This window comes from Trachemys scripta, chromosome 12 (assembly GCF_013100865.1).
Source record: "Trachemys scripta elegans isolate TJP31775 chromosome 12, CAS_Tse_1.0, whole genome shotgun sequence".
In the NCBI taxonomy this organism is placed as follows: Eukaryota; Metazoa; Chordata; order Testudines; family Emydidae; genus Trachemys; species Trachemys scripta.
In genome coordinates this window covers 9,839,434-9,851,938 of record NC_048309.1, presented here as the reverse complement: position 1 = coordinate 9,851,938, position 12,505 = coordinate 9,839,434, and the positions used below count along the sequence as shown (strand labels likewise).

At 46.2% G+C, this 12,505-nt stretch overlaps 2 protein-coding genes across 4 annotated transcripts in view; both read right to left on the bottom strand.

Annotated features, from left to right (window-relative positions):
* SYCP2 (synaptonemal complex protein 2) overlaps window positions 1-7,132 on the bottom strand; it is a 77,590-nt gene extending 70,458 nt beyond the window's left edge. The window contains exon 1 of the mRNA XM_034786865.1: window positions 7,052-7,132. The gene's annotated coding sequence lies outside the window, so the exon portion shown is untranslated. The remainder of the gene's footprint in view (window positions 1-7,051) is intronic.
* Window positions 7,133-7,806: 674 nt separating this feature from the next.
* PPP1R3D (protein phosphatase 1 regulatory subunit 3D) lies at window positions 7,807-11,520 on the bottom strand. 3 transcript variants are annotated; one of them, XM_034786862.1, is made up of 2 exons: window positions 11,399-11,520; window positions 7,807-9,482 (listed from the first exon to the last, which is right to left on the bottom strand). In XM_034786862.1, exon 2 carries the CDS (start codon window positions 8,751-8,753, stop codon window positions 7,833-7,835), a length of 921 nt encoding a protein of 306 aa, XP_034642753.1. In that variant the 5' UTR covers window positions 8,754-9,482; window positions 11,399-11,520; the 3' UTR covers window positions 7,807-7,832. The 3 variants fall into 3 exon arrangements, with proteins under 3 accessions (XP_034642753.1, XP_034642752.1, XP_034642754.1); XM_034786861.1 differs by having other exon boundaries at window positions 7,807-9,456; XM_034786863.1 differs by having other exon boundaries at window positions 7,807-9,393.
* Between the last annotated feature and the right edge of the window lie 985 nt (window positions 11,521-12,505).

Below are 12,505 nucleotides of genomic sequence, written 5' to 3'. Positions count from 1 at the left end.
TCCTCACTCAGCTTGCCGGCTTCTTTGAATCCCCTGGTTAGGAGCCTAACTCCCCTCATGCATTGAAAAGAGATCCTGAAAATCTAACTCAGAACTGAAGATTCAGCAGGATGCTTAAAATGAGGCATTGCTATGTAGAGCCTAAGTCCCCTTTGTGGATCTTGCCCGCTGTGTCTGAAATTTCCATCTTTATTTGAATTGGTTGTATCTTATTTATTTTCTGAGTAACCTGAGTCTCTCATTCTTTTAATAACAACACAATGCTAACTGCATATTGAGATTTCCAAATCCCGTGTATTTGCATACAACAAAAGTATCATTGACCACCAACAACATAAAACAGTGAAAAAGGAATGCTTTATAATCACAATTTTTATAGTAAAATTATAAATTTCAAATTATTTATTTTAAACGGATAGAGCATTTTACATAATATGTGCTATACACAAAACATTATTACATATACCAAAGCAAAAGTAATTTTGTTTTAGTGCAGTGGTAAATTTGTGATCCATTTTATTTTATACAGTATTATGAGACATTTTACTGATAATGACAATGCCTTTATTCTCTTCTCACTGACACATATTCCACGTTTAATTTAAAAAATGAATTTGAAACATCCTTGCAAGATGTAAACTAACAGACATTCAGTTACTATGTGAACATTTTAAATACACAGTAATTTGATTTTTTTTTAAGTGCATTATGTGGCAATCTGTCTGTGAAGAATTAACTCTTACAAAATTTGTACTATGAGATGGGAAACACCGAATTTGAAGATACCACATGTTGACAAGTTTAGTTGCCCTGTGAATTTACAAAAATGGTCACAAGTTTGCCTTCACAATGCAACAAGAGGTGCTATGTACCCATCACGTACAGATCTTGGACTGGATAGCTCAAAACCAGCTGATGATCAGAATATGTGTAAGGAAAAATTATACAAGTAGGAGTATGTCATATATCATATGCAGTGATAGAAACTATTTGTAGTGTGTGAATATTTATCCACTTAGAAGCACCTCAAAGAAAAGCCACTTCATACATCAAATTAAAGCAAGACTGCTCTCAGTTCTACTTCATCCTGGGCCAACTCAACCCACATAGTCAGCAGTGTTATACAGATAATTTAATAAGAGTTACTTTTAGCTTTTATTTATCCAGCAGTGCAAACTATGTAAACTAATAGGCAAAATTGGACTTGCATATTAGTGGGCAAATACTGAGGTTTTGCATGTGTAAATTCCTTCAGTGCTGTGGAAGGGAGGAGACATAAAACTACCGTATGTTGAAAGCCCATACAACTTCAGTTCTACCCTCTCCTCTAGACATTGCAATATATATGACGTAACCTTTAAACTGAGAGCCTCAACTTTGCATAATCTGGCAGCATTATTACTGTGCACTGCCTGCACTCACACTAAGGTTTTTTTAAACATTTGCTAACACTTAGCAGAATTTCTATCAGTGGAAGCCATCAGTGTATTTCTACCATAAACCAATGGTAAACTTTGGGATTTAGTAGCATCCATGATAAACTGGTGTTTAGTTCAATACTCAAAAAAGGAAGATTTCTAGTGATTTACCTAAAGGCAATTCAGTGCGTCTTACAAATGGAAGAAAAGCAGTTATGATCAGAAAAAATGACTATGTAAAAGTGGCACTTCCTTGCTCAACGTAAGTGCTTCCTGAGTGTATTCCATTTCATCTGCTTACTTTTCTGACAAAAAATAAAGGCCCAGTTGAATAGTTCTTACCCACGCTGGAAAACACTTACATGAGTAGTCCCAATTACTTGAATGAGACTACTCAAGTGAGAAAGTGTTTTGCATCGTAAGGGGTACGCAGTTGGACTGAAAGGGAGCAGATGTAATCTGGAGCCACTGAGAGACAATATGTTTTAGGATTAGATTGTGCTCAGCCTTATGTGGATACCCCCAGAGCCCTCCACTCTTCCTGGCATCCCTGCACCAGGGCTATACACAATCCATCCTTATACTTGCAGAACACAAGAGCTGTCACAGATTGTGTTAATACCCCACTATTCTGACCTGTACCTGGAGGACAGGGAAAGTGGGTGGGAAGCATGCTGTACCCTTTCCAAGTGCATACATTCGCAATCCCAGGAGCACTGTGCTTGCCTCTCAGATCCCGGCAGTGTGCCTTAAAGACACAATTTATATCTAAACTTGGAACCTCACAGTGGCATTTTTGCAGATCATTTTCCCAAGTATTACTGCATTTCATTTTCTTCTAATACTGTACAGGACCTTTAAGGCTATAATAAAGACTAATATAGAAAGTATGATTAAGGCTATGATTCTGTCATGGAGCTCACAGATTCTGTGACTTTCTAGAACCTCCATGACTTCTTCTGGGTCAGAGATGAAGCAGCTGTCAGCTCTGGGGCTGCTGGAGCAGCAGCCACTGGAACAGTTGCCTATTGGCCAGCCCCGAGGTCACCGGAACAGCCGATCAGTGGACAGCCCCTGGACGCTGGAACAATGGCTGGGGTTGGGTCATCCCCCCTTGGACCAGAGCAGCAGCAGTCAGCTCCTGCCGAAGGAGAAGTGGCAGGGCTAGAGCAGCTGCAAGCCCCGGCAGCGCTCTATTTCCCCCTCTTCCCTCCACAGGGTATTTTTAGTAGAAGTCAGGGACAGGTTGTGGGCTTCCATGAATTTTTGTTTACTAAAAATACAAATGACAGAATCTTAACCTTAATTATGTTTTTTTACAATGGGAAGCTTGGTAGTTTAACTCAGCATCCTTGTAATTGGAAATAATTTACATACACAATTTGTAGAAAACATTGCTAGTAGCTTGAAGTCATTTATAATAAAGATCTACACTCAGGGCTGGCCTGACTTTCAGACGTGATGAGTAATTACAACTCCAGCTGAATTCAGTGGGAGGACAGATGCTTGGCACCTCTGACAGTCAGACAGACTCTCATTGTATAAAGTGCATATTGTACTGAATAATACAGTACATTAGCAGAAACATTAAGTCATATTACTCAAGTCTTAGATTTTTGTTTTTCTTTGTTTAAAAGAACAAAAGGCACACAAGCAGAGACTTAAGTAGTAGCATTTGCCAAAGCAAACTATCTGAGAAGCAAATTCAAATTATAGTAGGAAATGCAATACAGGCAGCAAATTTTGGTGAATGATTGTTTTCAAAGAAATCCCTCTCTCTTCCCTACCAAAACAATTTGTAAGCATTCAATATGGGAATTTTAACTACCCTGTAAGCTTTCCTAAACACCACAATGTTACATTCCATGAGGCTAACACTGATTTTAGAAGTGTGAATTTTGTTTTGAAATTCAGATTGATTTTACAGCTATGTACATAGGATTGTAGGTTGCAACACTCAAACATTTTGCAATTCAAAATATAAAGAACAACACAGTCAAATACATAGGTCCAATTTAATTTGCAATCGGTGGGTTCTATCCTGCAAAGTGATAAACACAGTCAATTCCCATTAGCTTAAACTGGAGTTGAGTTTTCTCAGCACTTTGCAAAAGGTGCTCAACAACTTACAGGAGTGGTCTCCATGAGTTTTTGGCTGTGATTTTCTACAGAACCTGGACACCTGATTCCCTTACACTCCTTTGAAAATCCTAGTTTTAGTTGTTGAATGGTTTATTATGAGGACTGCCCCCTTGCTAATTCTAAATTATTTGACCAGTTTTAGCCTATCATGATGATTATGTTACCACTGTATATCAAGGTATAAGACATGTTATATGAAAATAAAGAATCCAGAAATGTACACCTGTTTATATAACAATATAGTTTCTGGGTTTGTGTCAAAAACAAAAGCTATGTTAGCCAAGCTTGAATTGTTTGTTGTTATTACATGACATCTACAATGGAAATACTGACGAATGTACAACTAGCTGTATATTATTAATAATAGATGGCTATTTTTACAAAATTCCTTAAACTTTTCTAGTTTTTTTTTTCTTCAGCTGCTATGCAAAAACCTTTCCCCTTTCAGTTTTACATTTTATCCTGCCAGTCTAGGCTTTCAATAGCACTTACTAGCAGCTGCATAGGCTTTTAACTTTCAGTTCTTGTAAAAAATAGGGTTGAGACTAAGTTTAGATATAATTTATTTTTCCCTGAGGGTTTCTCATGTTCCATCTCTAGCTTTATTTATTTTTTTAACCAGCTGGACACATACCAGGCCCAACAATGTTTCAGTTCTTGACTCTGCAAAGGTTAACTGGCATACCTGGAGGCTCTGTCTTGTCAAATCTGAAATTTGGCCAGAAGACTGAGGCAAATCTCCACTTTTACCAACCACCAGGTAATCTCTAATGTCTACAAAGAGCAGCCAGGACTTCAGTTTTGAAGGCTGTATTCAAAAGCCCTACATACATTAAACTATGCAGTACTTAATAAAACTGCCTCATATAGAAGGTTGAATCCACCCTCTACTTCCAACTCTGTGGTTCAGAGCTTTCAACCCTTTAGCTTAAGCTTGTAGGCCATTCCTTCTAGCATGACAGCACACTGCATTACTATAATATACCACTGAACCAGCCCTGGCAATTTTTTAAAAATAGAAAATGAAAGATAAAAGCTGGTGCAGTTCAAAAGACACTGAGCAGTGTGGATGTCTGATTGATTTTAAAAGTTTTGCATACTTTGCCATTGCAGAGCTAGGAAAATCAAAATGAGCAAAAGAGTTTGGGTTAGTTTTGAAAGCCCTTGGCCTGTTAACACCCTGTCAAATAAAGAACAGCAACTGTGTGCAAACTTCAGTTGTTAGCTGTCAGCTGAGAAATTGCTGATTTAAAAAAAAAATTACATATATTAGGACAGCGGAATTCCAAGGGATTCTCAATTACCGCAAGTCCCTTTCAACACAGATGTAGCAATGCAAAGGGGCCTTAAATCCCTCCTTCCTATAGGGCCTACTCAGTCAATGAAGAGTTGTCATAACAGCTCTACTCTGGCCCTCCTCCCAGACCTAGTAGGGGTAGTGCTGGGTGAGTAGCCAAAGTGCACTACGGCTGTTCTCTGCTTTTCAGGATCCATAGGAGCAGGGCCCCAGCAATACCGAAAATACAGGTAGTTCAAAGGCGGCCTAAAGGCACGTTTGCCACCTTATCTCATTTCTGCTATGGAGTAACTGAGAATTAGACACCTTAAGTCTATGCTACCGTATTATAAACTGGGGGGAAACATTTCATTAAAGAAATATGCTTTAACATGTTTCCCCAATTGATCAGAATATAATTTCATGGAAGAAAAATTGTCTATTAGTTCTGACCTGTGCAGTAATACTAGATATATGATGGTTTCAAGTTTGTCAGCCAATTAAATATATTAACTTTAATAATCAATCAAGTCATATTGAAATGATATACATTCTGTATGTGTTCTTATTATAGATTATAATGCAGTTACTATAGAGAGCACCTTCTATACAAGGATATCAAAACCATTATAAAAAGTGGGTATTATTCCCACTTTACATAAGAGATACAGATCATGGAGAGGTTGAATGACTTGCCCAAAGTCATACAGAAAACTGTAGAAGAGTGGGGAACAGAACCCAGATTTTCAGATTGCCACTCTCTGGTCTTTCCACCAGTCAAATCTGCCTCCTAATGGTATTAATTGGGATAGTTCCCCCTATAGGATTTTTATATTTTAACATGTATTGAATATTTGGCAACCAGCAGAGGAGAATGGGAAATGTCCCTTGTCAATTTCAGCTGGTGGTTGACAGCTGAAACTTGAAAATGCGAAATTCTGAGAGTTACCTAGAGACTTTAGGTACCAGACAGTACATTTAAAAGAGCAGTTTTTAAGCTCTTTAGGTCAATACAGCAAGTTTTAGAGGCCATTGTCCACTTTGTTAAAATCAATGTTAGGACAGGATGTTAAAAGTGCTTAATTAAAAAAACAAAACTGATTAAGGTTAGAATGACATTTCCAGTCCAATTATTTCATGTATGCACTTTTTAAAAAGTAATTGTTTCTTATTTCTTAAATGAACTTTTTTTAAAAAAAGCATTAACATTTTAAGTTGCACAGTAGTTGGATACCAATCACTTCTTAGGCGGTTAATGACATAAGGCTGCACTGGAATAACACAGGTGTGTGCATATCTGTACTAGTATACACCGGGCTGTGTGTGTTGCTTATGGCCTTAATTTTCAGAAGTGATTAATGATTTTGGTGCTTGAATTTTTCATATCCAACTTGAGACACCTTAAAGGGGCCCTGATTTTCAGAAAGTGCTGAGCACCTGCCTTCTGAAAATCAGTCCCCTTTAAGGTGCCTTTAGCTGAGCACTCCAAATTCAGGCACCCAAGATCATGAGTCACTTTTTAATATTTAGGCTGTATTAACAAGCTATCTGAGAAGTTTTTCACATATTTTCATAACTGTAGATGTCATTTACTTTCCAAACTGAACCCTGCATATATCACAAAAATTTTATAGGATCAAATCCTCTCCAACAAAGAGGCAAAGCAACAGGCTAAGTACTGAAAAGGCCATTCTCTCCAAGTGGTTGCTGTGTTCCCACTCCCACAGAGGGGAGACTTCTGCCTGTGGATCCAAGCAGACATGGATTTACCAGCCATGCCACTGTCCCTCCCTGAAGACCCCACTTTTTGCTAAAGAGGAGGGAGCCTCCTTCTTGTTCCACTGGTCAAAAAAGATCAGAACTAGCTAATTTTAGGATTCAAAATACTATGGTAATAGTTAGGGTATTGGAATGGAGGGCTAGGAATCACAACTCCTGAGCTCTGTTCCATGGTTCTGTAACTGATTCACTGTGTGCCCCTGGCACTCAACCTCTTGTGTCTGTTTCCATTTGTAAATAGGCACGATTACCTGTCTCACGCACAGGGGCAGTGAGGCTTTTTTCATTAACATTTGTATTGGGCTTTGAGATCCTCTGGTGGAAGATGCAATTAAAAGTGCAAAACTGCTCTGGTTTTGTTTAGTGAAAATAGTTATGCAAGAAAAGAACAAGTTTATATTTTAAAACTTTATCCAGAGAACTGCTTGAACCTCACCTTGAAAATATCAGGCCTTCCCCAAGGAGGCCAGCCTTATGGCTTAAGAAACACATCTTAGCAAGAATCACTCTGACTGTATCAATGGCAAGCACTGGAGATTAAAAATAATAAGAGAAAGAAAAAGAATCAGGTTAAAACCTTATTTATGGGGACCCCATCAGGTAGTTTCAGATCAATAGTTAGATTTTGTTAAATAATTATAAAACCAAATATCAATAGAAATATTTTTGTGTGTTTAAATAGGAATACAAATAATTTGGATATAAACATTGCCCTGCAGTGTTTGCACCCCAGTGTTTGCGGCACTGGAATTATGCCCAAGAACCAGTGTAATACTACAAACAAATCTATAACAAAAAAAGTAAAGCTAACCTATTTTCCAGTTAGTTAAGTGCAAAAAATTAAACAGTATAAAATGGTGACAAATAAGTTGGAATTTTAAACTTTTTTGTTTATGTAAAGTATTATTAGTAACACATAATTTTCCCTTTGATATATTTAGCCTGACAGTGTTCCTTTGAGCCAGTTCTGCCCTGATTTCTGTCTATGAAATCTCGTTGAATCCCATGAAGTCTCCTGGGATGTAAATCCATGCAGATTTTGGCCCTTTATCCTTTCTCAAGCTCTTACAAAAATGTTTTGTACAGATCACTTGTTACTCTCATTTTGAAACATTTTTGCCTCTTGAAGGATTTCTGTGGTGTCAAAGAAGCAGAGAGGAACACCAAGGAAGAAAAGGCCACTGCAGCCATTCCATATCCATATATCTTCTTCTTGCTCAGATGAAGTGGATCCAGCTCTCCTCACATTCCCTAGGCATCTTGAGAAGGTGACTCCTGCAGGTGAAGCTGTAGTTCTTACCTTGGTTGTTATCCCAGTACTCCTGCCCATTGACACAATATCTCACTGCAAACTGGACTACAGAGCACAGCTGCAGGAGGAAAGGAGGCATGGGGAGAAAGAAAGTGAAGACATCAGCTTGGCCCTTCCCATCCTCCTGAGGATTGCTGCTGTGCCAATGAGCACACACTTCATGCACGCTCTTCCACTGGTTGAAGGTGTAGCGCACAGACACCTGCTTCTCGAAGGCCACATTGAGAACTTGGATAGTGCCACTGAGCCCTAGGTCTGAGCTGGTCACACATTCTAGACACACCAGCTGCTGATGAAGGCGGGTGGAGAAGTCCACACAGTCCACAGGCTGCTGGAAGTCAGGCACCAAGCACTGCATGGTGATCTCCATATCCAGCTGGTTGCAGCAAAGGTCCGAGTTGATGGAAAGCCTGGAGAGGACATGCAAGGGGATGGATGGGTCCTCCCCAACTTGAAAGACTTTCACTTCAGCCAGCTCCAAGCCCAATGCATCCGCAAATCTCACCCGGTTTATGCGGCTTCTCTTGCACACAGGAACACGGCATTGTGCTGCTGTATTCTTCAACCTCTCAGGGGAAGTGGGCAAAGACCTGGCTCGTCGGCGTATGATAGGCTGCAGGTGTGGGTCACAGCTGATAGTCGTGCTGCTCTGAAGATGACTTGGTTGTGGCTCCCTCTTGGGTGGGGTGCTCAGACTGGAGCTGCCACGCAATGGCTGGTGCTCCGGCTGCCACCGTCCTGGACCCAATGCTTCTTCAGCCCTTAGCATGTTCTCATACAGACCAGAGAGGTAACTGGGGCTCCTCCGAGGGACACGTACCTCCATTGTTTCCTGAAGGCAAGGTGACAAAGTTGATGCCGCAACTACTGAAAACTGTCTCTTTTGTGACAGGGAGGGGGCTCCGAGATGACAGCAGTCACAGAGGCAGTGACTGAGTATTTGAGATTATTGCACTGGATGGTGTAACTAGCGTTGGCTGAAGTGGTACAGGCTGTTGCAATGAATGACAGGAATCTGGAAGCTATTGCACTAGCCTGAAGAGAATTTGAAGCTAATGCACCGGATGGAAGGATATACGTCGTCTCACTGAGTAGAGAATTCAAGGCTAAAAGGCTATTACGCTGAATGGTGGAGCACGAGCACTCAAAGATGTTGCACAGGCTTAGGTGGGATCAAGGCTGTCAAACTGGATGCTGGTGGACTTGAGGCTATCAGGAAAGCTAGAGACAGTTGTGCTGGACGCTGGCGGATTCAAGGCTGTTGCACCCGTTGAAGGCGGACTGCAAGCTGCTGTGGTGGGCACTATGGGGTTCGAGGTTGTTGCACAGACTCAAGAGGGATTGAAGGCTGTTATGATGGATCCAAGAGGCTTGCCCTGTCTGGAGCAGGATTTGAGGCGGTCCCACTTGATGCTGGATGATTCAAGACTCCTGCACAGGCTGGAGGGGTCTTGGAGGTCACTGGGCTGCAAGGAGGCAGAACAGAGGCTGTTGCACAGGCTGGAGGAGGTTGGAGGCTGTCAGGATGCCTGGTGGAGGAATCGATGCTGTGTCACTGGCGGGAGGAGGAGGAATCCAGGTCTGGGGGGGGGGGGGGGGGGAAGAGGCAGCGCTGCAGCCCACCTCTAACCCCGCTCCTCCCACTACTCTCCTACGGCGCCTGTCTGCTCTGGGGTGGTAGCCAAGACTCAGCCCCACCGCAGGCCGAGTGCTGGAAGCCGCCCAGCAGCCAGGTCCCAGGGCGCTCAGGGCTCCAGCCGCCCTGTGCATCAGCTGACAGATTGGTTTGCAACTGGGGCATGCAGGCCACACCCCCTCCGACGCTCTGGTGCAACGCCCCCGTCTCCCCCAGTATGGTAGCGCCTCCTGCCATGCGCCTTCCCTCAGTGACAAATCGTACAGCCCAGCCACCGCCCCTAGGCACATGCACATTAGCGGAAATGAAGCTGCTGCCACTGAGGCAGCCCCGCTCGGTTTGCCCTTAGGTTGGATCTGCTTGCAAGAGCAGAAAGAAGCTGTGTGGGGAGGGGGACGCGGGACAAGGGGGGAGAGAAGGAGGCAAAAAGGCGGGAGAATAGTTGTAAGCAGTGCATTCATGTGGTTTTGTTTGCACTGTGGCCATACCGGTAGGGTTACCATATTTCCACAATCAAAAAAGAGGACACTGGGGGGGGGAAGCCCCGCTCTAGCCCCGCCCCCACCCCTGCCCCCACTCCCTCCCACTTCCCACCCCCTGACTGCCCCCCTCAGAACCCACAACCCTCCCTGCTCCTTGTCCCCTGACTGGCCCCTCCTGGGACCCCTGCCACTAACTGCTCCCTAGGACCCCACCCACTATCTAAGCCTCCCTGCTTCTTGTCCCCTGACTGCCCCCTCCTGAGAACCCCCCCACCATAATTGCCCCCTTAGGACCCTACCTGTCCCCTGACTGCCCCAACCCTTATCCACACTCCCACCCCATATTCACACCCCCGCTCCCAGACAGACCCCCGGGACTCCCGACCCATCCAATCCCCTCTGATCCTTGCCTACCTCGACCCCTCTCCACACCCCCACCCCATATACACACCCCCTCCCCCAGACAGACCCCAGGGACTCCCATGCCCTATCCAACCGCTCCCCACCCCCTGACAGGACCGCCATAACCCGACCCATCCAACCCCCTCTGCTCCCTGCCTGCCTCGATCGCTCTCCATACCCTGCCCTGACAGCCCCGCCCCCAGAACCCCTGACCCATCCAATCCCCCCTACTCTCAGTCCCTTGACTGTCCCCTCCAGAAACCCCCTGCCCCTTCTCCAGCCCCCTGACCTCCTTACCCTGCCGCTCAGAACAGCATGTCAGGCTCCGCGTGGAGCCCGACACGTGGCTGCGCTCCCCAGCGCAACACACAACCCGGTCCCTGCCCCGCACAGTGCTGCCGGAGCAGGGCACTGGGAAGCAGGGGAGGAGGAGAAGTGGGGGGAGGAGGAGGAGCTGCCGAGGCCCGATGATGCGAAGGGCCCCCCGGCCAGCTATCTGAAAATGCAGGGAGGGAGGGGAGGGGAGTAGCTCTAGGGCAGCTGATCTGAAGCTGTGGGGGAGAGCCCCATGCGAGCGGCTGAATTTCCTGCAGCCCTGCCACGCTCTGCATGGGGGGGCGGGGGAATCCCGGACATTTGTAGCTATTTACAAATTCCCCCCGACGCTATTTTTAACCCAAAAAACCGGACATGTCCGGGAAAATCTGGACGAATGGTAACCCTACGTACTGGGTTTATAATGGTGCCACAGGAGCCCGGGCCACATTCGGGAAGGGGCCCCTCCTCCGGGCTTCCCCGCCCTGCTTCCCCCTCTTTGTCCCCTCCCCACGGCTTCCCCTGGGCTCTCCTCCCAGGGGTCTGTCCCGTCCCCAGCGCGGCTCCGGCTCTGGGGGGGTTTCTGCTGCCCGGCTCCTGGGGGCCCCTGCCCACTTCCCTGGTCTCGGCCCCTACCGCGGGAGGCTTGGCCGGGCTGATTGTGCTTCTCCCAGCGGGCTGCAGCCATCCCTCACTGGTCTCGTGTAATGACACAAACAGCTCCTGCTCCCAATTCCCTACTTTGGGTGCACTGAGCATGCTCACCCGAACGGAGCATGCCCAGTAACCTTCGCTGTTGCCACTGCCCTCTCTCTGCCTTTACTGCTGCTTACTGCCTGCTCTTTGGAGAGGGTTAAAAGGATTAAGGGGGACAAATCGCAGTGGGGGGGCTGTCAGGGGGCAGAAATTTGCTGACCCAGGGGGATCAAGCTACTGTAGGTAGCAGCAGAAGAGGGGCTGAAGGGGAAAAATGGGGGGGGGGAGATGCTGCCAGACCCTGTGCGGGGACAAAACCCCCGTTTAGGGAGGGGAAGAGGGGGGAACAGTGACCCCGTGGGATGAGCCACCTGCTGTGCTGGCTAATCTAGGGGTGTAGGGGGTGCAGAGGCTGTTTTCCTTCTGCTCACAGGACGCTGCACGTCAGCCCCGGAGCAGAGGGCGGGTTCCTGGGGCTGAGGTCTTAAAGGCACAGGCAGCCCAATTCCTAGACTGTCAAAGCTAGACACTGCAGCTCCTCTCTATCATATACAAGTGTTGGAGGGCCAGGGCCACCCGGGGGGCGGGGGAGAGGCAAGTGGGGCAATTTGCCCCAGGCCCCCATGAGTATGTCAGAAGCTCCCCCTGCCTCCATCTTCCCCCATCCCCGGCGTCTCAGCGCGCCGCGTCCAGGAGCGGCCCTGGCGCACTGCAGCGTTATGGCTCCAACGCTGTCCGGGGCCGCTCCTGGACGCAGTGCACTGAGGCTCTGGGAGGGGGGTAAGCGGCATGGTAAGGGATCGGGACTGGGCACCCCCCCCGGCCCCATCCCCCCCGCAGCCCAGACCCCCAGCTCCGAGCCCAGCCCCTCTAAGCCGGGCATCCCCCCCACAGCCCAGACCCCCAGCTCTGAGCCCAGCCCCTCTGAGCCAGACACCTCCTGACTCCATCCCCCCCACAGCCCAGACCCGCAGCTCCGAGCCCAACTCCTCTGACCTGGAACCCTCCCCTACCCCATCCCCCCCCACAGCCCAGACCCCCAGCTCC